Genomic DNA, 16,670 nt, shown 5'->3' on the forward strand with positions numbered 1-16,670 from the left:
CTGTCTACAACTAAGGATTACCTGTGTAACTAAAAAAGTAACTTAGTGAGAAGATGATTGTGTAAGCAATCCTAGTCAGCTATCCAGGTAGAAGATTTTCACCTACATGCTGCCTGTATAGTTGAGATGATCAAAAGGTGTACTGCATGTTGTCACTTGAATCTTGTAACACAGCAGTTTAATTCATACCCACAGTAATCTTGTTACTGTATCACAACTCAATTTAACCATCAGACTTAGGAGCTGAGAAACTATAGGAAAATGAGGGCAAACAACTTCAAAAACATGCAGAAAGCCCCAAGATACTGTAAGTCACAGTGTTTGACAATAAAATTGGCACATTTTCAAACAGGTACCTCTGCCTTAGTCCTCTGCTGGTACATCATGTGCTTTCATCCACTCTGACTACTCAACAAGAGAAAATCTTTTGGCTTAGTAAACAGTAAAAAGCCACAAAACAAGCAGCAACACTGCACAGTGAGATCAACTATAGTCCCTCTGCTCTGTCAGAATGGCTTTCCAGCAAAGGAAACTGAGTATAAATTTGGTGAGAACAGTTCCAAACTGATCATCTACAGCAACAAAACCAAACTAAGAATTTCCTGGGTTTGGCTACTAGCTCTCTTTCCCTCCTTCTTACACTTCTCAGCTCTTTCTAACTTTGTGCAGAGCAACTCAGATCAACAAAGCGATAGAAATACTTAAAGCTCTGATCACTTCAGTGATCCAGCTAACAGCTAGTCCCACAAACAGCTGCACCAGCAAAACTGAGTGGGTTGTGAACAGCAGAACAGGAGCTGGAATTGGTGGCCTAGGGCAAAAACTTGCACAGAGAAAACAAACTGCACCTAAGAAAGCTTAAGCAGAGCATGGCTTTTCAAGTTACACATAGTAATCATCACACCATTCAAGACAACCTCTTTCAAGCACAGAAAAAGCAGGTTTCAGTAGGGATCTGAACCCTCCTTGCAAACCTTCAGTCACTAAAAGCACCTTTTATCACAGTTCAGTTTCTATGAGGTACTCAACCCTGATTTCAGCTGTACTATAAAACAACTGTCCACACCAGTTACCTGAAGGCCAGTTGAAGGATTAACCTCAAAACATAACAGACAACAGGAATAACTACTACTACTGCCAACATTAAAAGTACCACCTTTGCTGAGGTTTGAATATCCTTCAATATCACTCCTAAATTCAGTGAGAGAGAAAATGAGATTCTTGCCTTTGGAAAAAGAAAGACACAAATCCATTAAGACACTGTGTATGCAGACAACATGCAGAGCTAAATAAAGAAAAAAATTACTAGAAGTTCACAGAAAGCTGCATGCATTTTGGAACATCATAAGAAAAGCTGCAAAAACATGATGTCACAGGCTAGAAATACAGTGGTGAAAGAGAGGAAACAGTTAATCTGCTACACTATCGGTTACTTATAAAACTTGGCAAAAGGAAAAAAAAAAAAAAAAATCACACTGCAGCATGTCTCGTTCTTCCAGAACTTACCAAACTCCGATACTGTCCCTGAAAGAGTTTTGAAGTTCTACTGTGTAAAGACTGGGATCCCAGAGAATCAAAAGATTTTATCCGATGAGATGAGGGACGTGCACACACAGAGTCACTGCCCAGTCCTATGTCTGTAGAAGAGTGGAAAAAAAGGTAAATATAAGAATTTGAAAAAATCTGCATTTAACTTCTGCTTACCTCTGTAAAATTCACATGCTTAAACCAGATTTGATACATCTGCAGTGGCTCGGTAATTCAAGATTCAAAAAATTATAGCCATAAATAATCTAAAATCCTGAGACACTGCCAATTTCTTCCCCACACAGACAGGAAAACTCTGGATCCCCTTCCCCACTCACGACATGGGGAGGCCCAGTTCTAGTTCCATCTCCATCTGAAGAACCATTCCGACGTCTTGAGGGATGGGGAAAGGGAACTCCAGGGGTTTCCTCAGGGGTTTCTGGCCCTGAGCCTGGAGGGGAGAGGTGCCCTCCCCTCCCCCCAGCACCCACGTGGCCCCATGGCAGGCACAGAGACAGCACACCGTGGAGAGGAGGCAAGAGAGAGTTTATTGTTGGGAAGGGGTTTATAAGGCTTTTAGGAGGGTCAAAGGGGAACCAATCACAAGTTCAGGGTCACAGAAAAAACCATCAGGTAAAGGGTCAACAGCCAATAGGAAGGGGTTTACAAGGTCCAATGAAACACCTTAGGACATCTTCCCAGGACATTCCTGAGATAACACTACCGTGGGGGGTCTTAGGAAGAAGAAACACGTGTTTGCAAAGAGACCACCAAAAGCCATTTTAAGACATGTTTAAACAACAGTTTTTCCCATATAATGCAGGTTTAGTGCCACAGAAAACAACTTGGGCTGTTTAGAAAGAGGAGGGTTAGGGTTCTATTTCTCTATTCCTACTCACTACCAGTCTATTTAAAGGTAATTAACCAGCATCATTTTAGCTGGTGGACAAGAACTTTGAATGCATAAAACTTGCTTGAAGTGAAGCCAGCCACATCTGTTTCTTAGCTCTTCCCGCAGCACCACACCCCACGCCTTCACCATCTCCATCTCAATTAAAACATTCCTTCCACTGTTTTTTTCCCTAAATTTCTTTGTCTCATCTCTCTTTTTGCCAACTAAGCTATTTTTTCTTCTTTGGAGGGAGGAATAGGAATAGAGAGGAGAAAAACTGCTTGCTCAAATAAACAAAAACCCTCCTTAAACCTCTCCCCTCTTTCGTTTGTCTCTACTCTGTGAAGCACACCCACATGATATGTTCCATTGAAGGGCAGTGCCATCAAGGGGCTGCTGGGCTCCCTTGTGGGCTGGGGGCATCAAGGGAGCAGCAGGGCAGGGTTCATCCCACCATCCCAGCCAGGAATGGAAGGCGCTGGGGCAGCCCCAGCCCTGTTGCCCACCCACAGGTGAGGAGTCCTCATTTGGATTACCAAGCCACAGCTAGACAGGGGCTGCACCAAAAGCAGCTCATAAGGGCCAGGGTCAGTGTCAGCGCTGGTTGCGGCCTCCCACAGCCCTGCTGGGAGCCTCTCCCCACATTTTGGAGGGACAGGGGTTGCTCCTGGCTGTACCACTGTCCCCAGTTCTCACAGCTGAACTCCCAGGGCACTTGCACAGGACAGCAGTCAAACATTGCTCCTCTGCACAAGTATGGCAAGTCATTCCTTTTCCTCACATTTTCCCACACACAAGTAAATTACTCAGCGAGCATCTAAGCTTCAAGAAGCCCTGAAAGCAATGTAGTTTTTTCAGTCCCGAACCTGGATGTTTTCACTAGACTACACAAGCCTCCCAAATGCTCTCCTGGTTTTTATGTCTCTGTTATTCTCTTTCCTAGTAGTTTATTCTTCTTCCAACACTTGACCTCTGACACACAACTACAGTCTCCTAATAGTTACTTTCAGACTAAAGTAGACCATGATTATGCAAATCCAGGTTATTTTTTGTCCAAGGGAAATAACACAAAGGCTCAGATCCATGAGGAGACCAGTGAATAAGGCATTTCTGCTGTTCCACATCAAATCTGAAGGGACAACTTGATTCATCTTAACGGGAAAGCCTTTAAACTTCAGCACAGCATCCAACAGCAGCTGAGATGCAGGAAGAGGGAAAGGGTTTGAGAACGACAACAAACACAGTAGTGTTGACAAAGGATGCTCCAAGTCTGCAGCAACTGAGCAAAAAACACCTTCTCGGGTGCATTTTTTTAAATGAGTCATTGTTACCATTCAGAAATCACTATCCTCAAAAAAAAACCCTATAAATATACACTCCCTAGTCAAATAGTGCAATATTAGAACTATACATATCAAGTTGCTTATTTTGTATGAATAGTATCCTTACACATTGAAGTAACAAAAGACATCACACTTTGTGAACCTGCTTTCCTAAAAGCATTTAAAGGCCACAGTATTAAGATAAACATTGATGATTACAGTCCATTATGGAAAGGACATACATCTTTGTTTTCACAGACCACCAGTAGAGAAACGGGACTAGATCATGGGCTTAATTTGTAAATCATAACTATATGGATAATTCTAATGCTCCCAGAAACTTTAAACTTGCCATAACCACCACTATCTAATAGAACTTAAGGATTATAAGTAACCTGATACCTCTCCATGTCCAGTTTGCTGTGTTTCCTAACTGCAGTCAAGTAGAACAGACAAATCCAGCATTATACCTCAACACAGTTCACCTCAAAAAACAGGATCAGGTTGGCTTATGACAGTATGTTCTGGCTTCTGGGCAGCCCTAAAACACACTACATTGCATTTGTTTAAGTGTGGCCAGATTCCTGAAATTTTCTATTTCCCAACAGTAGAGCTAATACACCAACACAAGAGCACCTTTTAAGGCTTGAATTAGGAACTGTGCATGGTGAAAACAAAGAAAATTATTACAGACAAACCACACGGAAATTGAAAGTATTTTTACCAATAATATCTGAATACTTTCAAATCAATCTGAACTTTTGACAGATTTAAAAGGCTTGCAGACCCCATGTACCCATTAAGGTTCTCTTAAAATCCTAACAAATATATTCAATGAATTTCTCAATGGAATTATTGTCAGAGAAAGAAATCAACTCTGCTCCTAAAACAACCAGGAATCTGGAATGGCAGCAGAAAGCACGTGTGACGAATATTGATTTGGTAATTTCCTCAAAAGCTTTACTCTTCCATCCATATAAAGATTTCCAGGGTTTGCAAAACCCTTTCTCCCTCTTACCATTATCTCAACTTCCCTACATCAGTTCCTCTCCCCTCAATTGTCTACAAACAGCAATTGGTTCCTTGATTCCACCCCTCCTGAGACTAAAAATTTGATGGAGTGAACATCCACAGCAGCCTTCCACCAGTAATCATGCTCATTACTCACATTCCTTGTATTGCAGGAAGGCCCATCTCAGAAGAACCTGTGTATGCCTGAAATTCTTGCAGACCCGCACAGGGATCTGAAAGCCATCTTCCAACACTAGACCAGGGAGATAGAGTCTAAAACGTCTTCTACACAATCACCTAGGTAATGAAAATGGTTTGGAAGAAGAGCTGAACAGGAAGACTTATGCTCACTCCTAGGAATGAGGCACCACCACAGTCTGCATGTGGTTTCGATTTTTGGTTTCCATACCACCCACCCCCCCATGAAAGGGATCACCCGAGTCCTTTCTAAGCCAGCTGCAACTGGCTTTCTCCTGTGGGCATTAATCTATTGACATCTGGACAAAATAAATGCACTTTTTCTCCATTTCAAAGACAGCAAAAGCAGCTACAGTGTACAGCAGTTTTAAAGATGTACTACTCTGGTTTGCGTTTGCACTTACACTGCAGATAAGAGGCAGTATCTCCAACTGACCTAAGTAGCTTAAAAGAAGTCAATGGTTGTTACTTCATGCCCATTCATTAAATCTAAGAATCCGCTTGCAAAACTCAAGGGGTGCTTTCTAATGCAAGGGAAAGAAAAAGCCACCAAAACCCAAAAATCTATGTTGAAATAGATGAAAGAAGTATTATAAAAGTGGCAAGATATCACACTAGCATTAAATGAAGTAACACTGATCCACCACTGACTTTTCTATCACTTTTCTTCCTCACATAAAAACTGACAAGTATGGTTCATCTTTAAATCTCTCTCACCTGATTCTGACCTGATGATCACTACTGAAACTTGCTGCTGACGGTGGAGCAGCAAGAAGCCAAAAGGGTCACCAACGTTAACATTTCTTGATTGTCCTTGGGTCCAGTTGGCATCATTTAGCACAGCCTCACCCTACAAGGATGGATGGACACCTCTCACCCGTGTGTTATTTCTACAGCTCTCTCCCCTCCCACCAAAGAACTTGAGGCAAATGGTTCATGACTTTTAGCTGCTACCTCAGTGAAACACGTGGCTTAAGGGATCAAAGACACTGGCTATTCTTTTGTTACTGGCAAGAAAGGGTAGTGCTGGGGAATAGAGAGTGAGGAGGGCAAAAAATTCTGACAAAACTGTTCAAACATGAGAATGACAGAATAGAGCAAAAGTTATCTTTAGTATTTCAAACTGGGATGAAAAATAGAAAAAACAACCAAAAAAACAGGCCCTTTTTCTAAGATTGCTTGCCAGCTTAAAGGCTTAGTCTCAGCTCTACCGCAAAGCTTCCTTCTGCAGAAGACACCACTGGGGAACCCAAAGAGATCACTGCCAAAGTGTTAAAAACATGAACTCCAACAAAAACTCTTTTAAAATGCTGGACACGCTCATTTCATCATGGGTACAGCAACAGGTATAAATATACACTGATGCAAGTTGAAATTAATTGTAAGTCAACACCAAGACAGAGTAGTCTACTTACCTGCAGTCACCTTATTTAAAGCCACAAGAGAGCTGAGAACTTTGCTGAAATTCTGTCCCTGATACAGGTCATTTGCATCAAAAGTCTAAAAACAAACAAGAAAAAGGCAATAAGTCATAGAAATAAGCCTTTAAACTAAGCATTTCTATACTATCATGCAAACCATGAATGCAGAAGCCATTCCACGATCAAGGTAACAGTCTTTTAGTGACTGTTATGGACCAGCAAAACTGTGGAGGGATTTTTTCCCATAAAGAAAAAAAACCAAGCCAAACCAAACAAACAAACCCCCCCAAAACAAACAAACAAACAAAACCAAACCAAGTTATTTTTAAATAGAAGGATAATATAGCAACAGCTGAACTTGAAAAAAAGTTAAGAACATAGGAAGTAAAAATATCAACATTCATTTAAGCTCCAACAAAGTTGAAAAAGACACAATTATCAGAAGATAGAAGCTTTCCTCAGACATTTTGGCCAAAATAGTTACTGGGTACCACTACTCTTGGCATACTCTTCTTCTTCTGAAGCAGTGCACAGATGTTGTACCTGATTATTCACAAAGTCATTTTAAAATTACTACAAATACTTAAAGAAGTACTACAATGTACATGCTATCTCTTTACTCTTCAAGAAAGAGGAAAATGGCATTCCTGAACACTAATGAATTTTAAGACAAATGCAGTTTCTGGATAGGTTAGATGGAGAATGAGGTTTGGGAAGCAGAGGGATGAAAGGTGAGCTTTAATTTATTTTTAATTTTTTAACTGTGGGAAAGAGATCCAAACCTCAAACTATCTTGTAGAAAACGCTCTAGTAACTTTCAAGCACTGGGTGACGACATTAAACATCTGAATTTTGGGGGGAAAAGAGAAGATTAAAAAAAAAAAAAAAAGAAAAAAGAGACCCATAATATTTGCCTGAGGTAATGGAAACACTCATCCAAAGTCTCATGAAAATAGCTCTTACAACAGATTCTGCAAGGGTTGGAAGGAGTCACAGTACTTCTTTGTGCAAGACTAGAAAGCTGACAATAAAAGACAGCTACTACAGTTCTTCCAACTGATTTAAGAAACAGAAAGAGATTTAGTTTCCCACAGCATAGAGCTTTTTATCTAAAAAGTCAACAAAAACATGTTCATTTTCCTGATAACAAATCCATTGCCCAGGCACTATCAGAAAGTCCATACCCCAGAAAGCAGCCTTCCAAGACAGGAGAGGAAAAACCCCTATTCCCAAGAGAAGAGCAAGAAAGAAACAAAGGAAGGCTAGTTGAACCCAAGAGAAGGGAAAATTTTAACAGATTCTACCTAAATAATCACAGAAGGGGCTGCCAGACCAGTTGTGACTGGTTATGTAATATCCCAAGAAAGGTAGAAGAGATTTAGGAAACATTTAATGACAGTATTACTTAGTAAGCAAAAACTCCTCCCAGTGCATCCACGGTATTTGAGGTACTCGAACAGGTTATCGTGCACATTTTTCCCCCGCTCAGACTGAGGACCATCTCTGGTCCCAGGCGCAGCAGTTCTACCTGGGCTGTACAGGTACCGACATCTCTTAAGCTCGAGTAGTGTGTGCACAGCTCAGAAGAACAATGCCACAGAACAGACACAGAATTAAGCAGAGGTGCACACTAGTTTACTCCAAGCAGTTATCACTCACATAAAATAAGTCAAATAATTATTTCAACAGGTTTCACTGGGCTACAGATAATTTAAGTGACTACTCTTAGTTAGTTGAAGCTGTAAGGAGAAAGGAGAGGGACCAGGGAATTGCCTAGGTATGAATTTGGTAAGTTTTCTTCTGAAACACAAGGAAGTATTAAAAGACTCAATACACAAAAAAGGCATTAAGGAAATAAGAAATAATCTGACTTCATGAAACCAATAAAGACATGATAGGTTTTATTAACAGCATAATTTATAAATGCAAAACTAGACTGGAGATCAGCCTAAGCACTGTGCAAATTCGGGGAACAAATAAAGCTGTTATGGAACAAAAAAGTCTCAGGAGTGTGAAATTTTCATTGCTTACAGTGGTAGTTTTTACATAAGGAAATTTGAAGTGTGAACAGAATCATGAAAGACTGGTCTTGATACTAAACAAGGAAATACATGAGACAGGTGCTCATGCAGACACCAGAATGGAATCAGAAAGGGACTACAAGGGAGAGAAAGAATGATTAAGGAAAGGAATGTTTAAGGAAAAGGTTACAAAATACAGCTTAAACTTACAAAAACTTAAAAATAACCCAACCCTAAAACCATTTTAAGCTCACCTTCATTCTGGATTTTGACAGAGCCAAGAGCTCTCCAATACCAGGCTAACTTGAGAACAACAGGATGCGAGGAAGCCTCATTTCCTGCTATACTGAGACTATAGGGGATACCAAAACCAATTTGATTGGACCATCCCAACACGTATAGTGCCATAAAAAAGCCTGTATCCAGGACATGCATCCAGTCTGCTACTTCACAGGAAACAACACAATGGGAGGATACGAGAAGCATTTGCTTCCTTGTGATTTTACATGAAGCAATTCTGACAGGAAGCCACACTCAGCAGCTCATGGTCAGTATGTTCAGCAGCAGCAAATGATGAAGAGGGAGGGAGCCATGACACCCTCCAGAGAGATTTTCTCCTAATGGTTAACAATAAACTAACCTAGAGAAATAAAAAGTGAGGAAAAAACTTAGGTGCTCTAACATTTTTAAGCTAATTTATTATGAACTCAACTTCTTGATTGTAAAAATCTTACATCCAAAAAAACCCACAAAACAAAACAACAACAACAACAAAAATAAATAAAAAAAACCACTCAAACCAAACAAATGAAATAGAGGTGGTTTGCTCATTTCACAATATATTTGAAAACTCCAATACAAGTAAGAGCATCAAGGAGCTCCCATGGGATTGCCACAGGAAACAGTTTACTCCAGGTTTTCAAGAGCAGTCTGACTTGTATGTGGCCTGTGATCTTTATTCCGATATTTATGGGCAAGTCAGCTGTAGAACTGACTGTCAAATTTTATCTTGATGTGAAAAAGAATAATTTCCCTATTCAGAGACACTGGATGACAAACATCCCCTCCACACAGCACTCCCAATTCTGCAACTGCAAAAATCAAAGCTGAATTTTGAGATTCAAATATCAAGCAAAGTTATTTTTATATTTCAATATATCACCAAATAATAAGGTCTGCATGCTGAATCATCTTCTATAATACTAACATAACCCACTTTTCTAATCATGTCACATGCACATGAATTCAAACTTGCACATGCTTACAGCTCTTTAAATCTAAAAATGCAACCACTTAGAAAGATATTACCTTAGAAATATTGAGATTTGTCTTTTAAACATTATGCAACAGGCATATATAGACACTGAACAAGGCTTTATTGGAAAAAATATTTCCCATATGCCCTTACTCTCCAGGCAAACAACATTTATAACTCTGCAGAGACTCTCCCTGTGATGAAGTTCACTCTCTTATTGATGCAATCTTTATCTTTGACCAAGACAGTCAGATAAAACATTAGGAAGAATACAAGAATAAAACTGTCAAAAATCACATCAGACGAGGACCCAGCCAAGCCAAATCTTTTGACCAAACTATTTAACTAACTTAGTTTTTAAATACCATAGAAAGGACCACACACAGATATGCCTTCTATAAGCATTAAGACGAAAGAAGGAGAAAGGGGGTGATGGTGTTCAGAGTGATGGTGTTTGTCTTTCCAAGTCACCACCAGGAGTGATGCAGCCCAGCCTTCCTGAAGATGGCTGGACCTCTGCCTGCTCATGGAAGTGATGGATTAATTCCTTGTTCTGCTTTGCTGGTGTGCACAGGTTTTGCTGTACCCATTAAACTACCTTTATTTCAACCCACGTGCTGTCTCACTTTTACCCTTCTGATTCTCTCCCCCATCCCACCAGGGAAGAGTGAGCGAGTGGCTGCGTGGGGCTGAGCTGCCAGATGGGGTCAAACCACAACAATGTCCCAGATGGATACTGTATTCTACCAGATCAGATCAAACAGTCTAACAGCAAGAGGTCTTACATGACCTATAACACTATGCATACATTCTGACCCTTTTGGTCACAGCACACTGACTGCCAAAACCTGCCAATTGCCTGCCCTGACCCACGGATTCTAGTTTTCTTTTCCACACCCCATACTAATTCCAAATACACAGGCCTGGCTTCCTATAATTATGCATGCATTTTTGCCCCTAGGATTTCAACTGCCTACAAACTCAATGGATAACAATTTTATGACCTTTCCCAGATCATTCCTGACATGTTACATAACATGGTCAAGTATCAACAACAGCAAAACCCCTACAGCAAGGTATACATTGGATGGTCATTCCACATTTGCAATTATATTAATGCCTATTAATAAGCCAGTGTTTAAATTCACTTCATGACAGCCATATTCGTTTTTCCATCACTGACAACTCTTAAACACCAAACAAAATGCTTTTAAGATTCATTTAATCCACAGACTGGCTGTTCAAACACCAAATCCACCTTCCCATTTTAAACAAGACTAATGCATGGATCTGCTTAAACTCCTTCACATTCAAAATGGCCAGGATAATACATTCAGGTAACTTGAAAGTCATCTAAATCACTAACCCTCAGTAGATGGAGACTTCTGTTCAAACAGTGTTTATGATCTAATACAAATAAGGAAATAAAACTAAAATAACAATGCTCATCCCTCATATCCCTACAACAACCAATATCTACTGAAAGGTAAAAATATTAACTGAGAAATTCATGAAAGAAAAAGGAAATGAGAAAAAGTTGATAATATACCTGCTGAGAGCAGACTACAGCATACAGTAAGCCTACAGCAGGATTCTTTTCTTCAAATCACTCAGTTTTAAGGCCTCAGATAACCTTTATACTATTTTATTTCCCCTTTCTAGACCTTAAAGTCAGAAGCCAGTTACGGAGGAAGTATTTTTCAAATAAGGTACTTCACCTGATAAGGCAAGGTTTACAACTGGAGATGGGGGGGGGGGGGCAGAAAAAAATCTCGAGGGTAGTTCAGTCAAGCTTCCAGACACACACTTCTTCAATATGTCTACCAAGCTTAACTTGCTTGTATCCTTAAATCATTAAAGTATCAGTGAGGCTGTATCTAACCATCATAGTAAGAAAAGTTAACATACTGATTAAGAGCAAAATAGAAAGGTTTTTCCTAATAAGTATTTCCTTCCTTGACTACTGCCTTGAATATACCCAGTACAGTATTCTCAGTGGGTATTAACACTTTAAGCATCTGACAAAAATAGATGACAGCTCTCTTTACAGTACTGCATCACAAACTGCAGCAGCTGAGGAGTTGACTTCAGAGCTCAGGCATCTGTGCAGCACAGATAGGGCTGCTGCTGCTGTTAAGCTCACCAGCCAGGCCCAAAATAAGCTGTAACCCCCAGGCTGGGTGTACTAAACCAGCAGGACACTTTCCAGCTCAGTTTCGAGGCCTTGGGCCCCAAGCGCAAAAGATTAGGAGAACATTGGCTCACTCACCCGGAGGAAATGAAAGGAAATGAGCAGGATGGCTTGGTAAAGCACAGCATGACATGGACAACGTGTCACTCCACCTGTTCCTAGTGCACACACTGCAGTATTTTTGGCCACGGGAGCGCAAATAAAGAAGCAGTAGGGGAAAAAAGCAATTTGTGATTAGAAACAGATGATCTTCTTGAAAAACACTAAGAATCCCAACATCTCGCTTTGTTGTGCCACCACCCCCAGTGTGGCACAACCCCTGCGGCAGCTGGCAAGGTGAAGCCACGGAGGTTCAACCTCCTGTGATGACACCTAATATGTCCAAGCAGGGAAAAAGATGCCATAGGTAAGCCTACATGCAATCATAGATTTCTTCATTTATTCTCACATTAGGTCAGCTCTAAGTGGTGCTGAGTCTCCTTCAGCTATTAAGCAGCAGCTGTTCCTCGAGCTCTGCATTATCATCTGAAAGCTGCAGCAGTAAAAGGAGAGATAAGAAAAGCAGGGAACTATGACAACTGAGAAAGGAAAAGAAGGGGAGGGGGAAGAAGAGATGATTACGAATGTTCTGGAAATCTCTATGAAGCATGTTGTTGCCGAAATGTAGTAATGTACAGCACAAGGGAGAGCTAAAAGAAAAAAATTAGGTTCTGTTTCAAAAATTAAGAGTAAGACAAAAGGAACAATTTGAAAAATAACTGGGAAAACAGACCTGCAGTGTAAGATTTCTGCGTGATTCTGTAACAGTTCACAAGAGAAAAGTCAGTGGTAAAGAATGAATAAAACTTAAGAGGAACTCTGGAATAAATTTTGCTGCTTATATAAGCCTGTTCCTCAAAAGTAAAAACCTAACTGTACTAAAACCAGAACACAACCTAGAAAGCTTTATTTAATTCCTGCAACAACATTTAATTCCTACATGTTAAGATGTAACATCCACAAAAGCAAGCACAACCAGTCATAAAAAATGTATATGGACATTTGCAGTGGCTGTTGCACATCTGTGCGTGTGTGCATCCAGATATACATTTACGACACAAATCCAAAGAGGACAAAGGTTAAAAAACTTGGTTTAGAGTCCTAAAGATTTCCGGCTCCAAGAATTTTTGTCCAAAACAGTCACATCAAAGCACTAAGGACATTACAGAGTATTAATTTCAAATACTAAACAACATTTTACCTAAGCCACTGCTTCAAAGTAAACATCTAAACATCACCAAAACATTTACAACTTGTCATCAACCCCAGCAAAAACAGTATTAAAAAAAAGAAACACAAAAGAAATACTACGTTTCTTTTTGAAGATGAACTGTACAATTTCTTAAGCTTTCCAAATCTGTTTTTAGAATGCGACACAGCAAGTTAGAATCCTCAAATGAAATCTTTGTAAGAAAGTCATAGAATCTGGTATTTCTGAGCATAAACTCCTAGTAGCAGCAAACGAAGATGTAATTTAAAAAACAGAAATACAAAGGTTAGCACTGCCTACACTTGATTAAGTAAGAAAACATAAGCCTGTTTCAGCAAAACAAAAGCTACATCTATCCCACCTTCATCCTATATCATTTTCAAATTGATGACTATGAAGCGATAATCTCAACAGCCACTGAGAGAAACATTCGGCGGCATATAGGATTAATACATGACTGAGTACTAAGGCTTAAGGAAGCTCACACTCCTGGAACTACAGGTAAAAATAAAAGTTGTTGGAATTAGATTACCAAAGATAAAATTTTATCGGGATGCTGAAGTTGAAATGTCTCAGTGCTCGCCAACGCAACAGGTTACACCTACTCTCTGGGCTGAAACACAGCAACTGCATAAGCACCTTCAAGTGCCAATGAAGAGAGGCACCATCAACAGGCAAACTTGGCCAGGAACATACCCCAAGAAAGATTCAGCCCAGTAAAACCCACTTCTCTTCCTGATACACACAGACAAGAACTATGTAAGCTACTCTCCTAAAATAAATCAGGAAATGCAGCTGTGGAAATCCAGACCAAAATGCAAAGGGAATACTGTGCGTAAGTAAGAAGACACACTGCATCAAGAAAAAAACCCGCAAAATATACACTTGGAAACAAATACAGTCAGTTTTGCTATAAAACAGAGTAAGCACTCAGTGATAAAAATGGTAAAAATTAATGTTTTGCTGAAGACAGAGACTGCCAGTGCATCTTAGAAACAAGAACATGGTTAAATAGTCATTTTCTAGGGGAAAACAACAAGAGCAAGGTGAAGGATTTTCCCAAATAAAACAGGCTGCAGAGAAGAAAAGCAGCTTCTAAGTCTCACTGCCCTCCTGTCACCCTTCACCCCCCACAAGAACAAAGTTAACATATCCTCTGGGATTGTGATGCTGATTCTGAGAGTAGACACTTATATTTTGTGAAGCTAGTGTCTTCTCTCATGAATAGTTCATTAAAGGTCAGTGTAGCAGGAGAAAGCCTGTGAAATCAGTTTTTAAGTCTGTCTATGAGACAGATGCTGACAATTATTTGAATCAGTTTGTCAATAACTTGCAATTACCAAAGAAAAAAAAAAGGAAAGCAATAGGGCAGATTTTTGGTCTTCCGAATTCATGTGATGTCTGTAACACTATCAACACCTCACCTTCTAAAAACTGCAACCCCGGTTAGACCGACTGTGAGTCATGGGAGTGACTGGGCACTCCAGGGGCTGCACTTTCTTTTTTTTTTTTTTTTTAAATCACAGCAGAAGTTACTGTAACAGAATCTGCAAACTGTTTCCCATCTTGAAGTAGAAACATACATTACGGCTACATCAACAATTTATTCCTGATTTTTTTTCCCCAATAAGTTAAAAAAAAGCCTTTATGAAAGGACAATCAGAAATCATGGTTCCGCACAAACACTTTAGTTAACATTTCACGCTAACTAAAAGTACTCAAGCACTGAAAATGAAAATTTGACAGCAGAAATCAAAATGAGAGGACAGCAACAATGACAGCAGTTAAGACTACCAAAACAGGCTGCCCAATTGGCCTGGCCAGGGTCTGAAAGCACTTACTGAACATAAACATTCCAAAAGAAATCACCTCTGTGCAAGGTTTTACAAACTGCTCTTTCCCAATGGCTCAAGTCAGTAGCGGCACATTAAATATTTTAAGGCTCAGATTAAACCAGTTTCTAATGAAGAGAAAAATGATACATTCAGGAAACTTTCAGCTAGGAAGAGAGATGTCTCCTTTTAGAATACTTGAATTTTAGATTTATTTTCTAAAACAAAAAAAGGACACATCAGGTAAACTGTGAGCATCTCCATATTCTTACCTAAAGACACAGGAAGGATGGCTTGCCATAACTGATTTCAGATGCCTTCTGTCTAGATGCATGTTCTGCCAACATTTCTCAACTAATTTCTGAAATATTAGCTTAGTTTCAAAAGCCATGCTGTGTGGAGAAAGTGGAAGAGGCCCATACAATGAAGCGAAAAGCTTAATTTATACAACGAAAATTTTGGAATTAAAAAAAAACCAAACTAGGAAAATCTGTTTCTCTGGATCCAAAATAGGCAGTGTTACCTGCAATCCAAACCTCCATTTGCAAAACGGAAAAGAGCAGATAATTACCAGTCTAAGTCATTATCATCAAATCCAATTACCACAGACACATGGTAAGATCGCTGAGACAGACTTATTTCATAACAGGAGCGTTCATGGACACTGGCAAGCCCAGAGCATGTCAGAGACCAAGAGCTGGGGGCGGGCAAAAGGAGGCATCTTACTGCAAAGGATTTTGTACTACATGAGGTTATCATCTGCCCTCTTAAAATAGCCTGCTGGCTGTTTTACTACACTACCACGTGCTCTAGCCACAACTTAAATGCTATCACATGCTCACATTTCATCTGGAACAAATGTGTGCAGCCAAGTGATCAGATGATGCACAGATTCAGCATCAATGGAGAACAAACTACAGCCAGAGCACGAGCCAGAAGCACAGTCCCACTGACCTCGAACGCACTATTTCCCCCACTGCTCATCAGCTTGGGAGTCTTGTTTTGCTCTGTGCACACACACTTTTTTAAATAGACATATTAACAGAAGAAGGAAAATGACGAGCATTTAATATGTATTAGCAGTTGCAGGAGAAAGACTGAAGGGGAACTGATATTCTGGCAAAAGTCAGAATCTGACTAAGCATGGTTAGACGTGGAAAAAAAGTGGGAGAGGGGAAAAAGATAACATAGAAATGCAAGAATGAAAGAAAAAAGAAAAGAAATGCTACACTCTTCTGGTAAGAAGGGATTTAATCAGAAATCTCAACTGCTTCCTTAATATGCTGTGGCAAATGCCAAAAATTAAAAATAAAGGCTTATTGAATTTTCATGTAGCCTGTTGAAACTTTCACTTAATTTAGAACCACCAACTGGAAAAAAAAGTAATTCTTAAGTAGTTAGCAGAAATGAACAAGTGTCCAAAACCAACATTTCAGGTTTCAATTACAGTAAATTCATTTCAGTACTTCCCTTTCAAAAATCCATTGAAAAGCACAAAACTGCATGCACATCCCTGAGCTACAACTCCTTCCAAGCAAACCCTTTTTAATCCAGAGCTTACCATTTTGATTTCAGCCAGTGCAAATACTGTTAAAAAAAAGAGTCTGGATCTCTCTCCCAGGTACCTGCAATAATATGATCCAGCATCTCCCACCATTTATAACACTCATTTTGACAAAGCAGGCACAAGACTTGATCCAGGAACAGGGACAAACCTCACCACGGCCTGCTGTGGTGACCAATCACTCCTC

General features: G+C 39.9%; 1 protein-coding gene across 4 annotated transcripts in view; it reads right to left on the reverse strand.

The window, feature by feature from the left end:
• Positions 1 to 16,670, reverse strand: part of ARHGEF7 (Rho guanine nucleotide exchange factor 7) — a 127,007-nt gene that overhangs the window by 72,761 nt on the left and 37,576 nt on the right. For all 4 annotated transcript variants that reach the window (XR_003544974.2, XM_027743406.2, XM_027743405.2 and 1 more), the window contains exons 3-4: positions 6,366 to 6,450; positions 1,507 to 1,637 (exon numbers count right to left, since the gene is read on the reverse strand). Coding sequence is in view for 2 of the 4 variants with exons in the window: in XM_027743406.2 (XP_027599207.1) it covers positions 1,507 to 1,637; positions 6,366 to 6,450 (216 nt within the window). In the remaining 2 variants the exon portion in view is untranslated. The remainder of the gene's footprint in view (positions 1 to 1,506; positions 1,638 to 6,365; positions 6,451 to 16,670) is intronic.

This window comes from Pipra filicauda, unplaced genomic scaffold (assembly GCF_003945595.2).
Source record: "Pipra filicauda isolate LSUMZ 115617 unplaced genomic scaffold, ASM394559v2 scaffold115_size4368891_pilon, whole genome shotgun sequence".
Classification (NCBI taxonomy): domain Eukaryota; kingdom Metazoa; phylum Chordata; class Aves; order Passeriformes; family Pipridae; genus Pipra; species Pipra filicauda.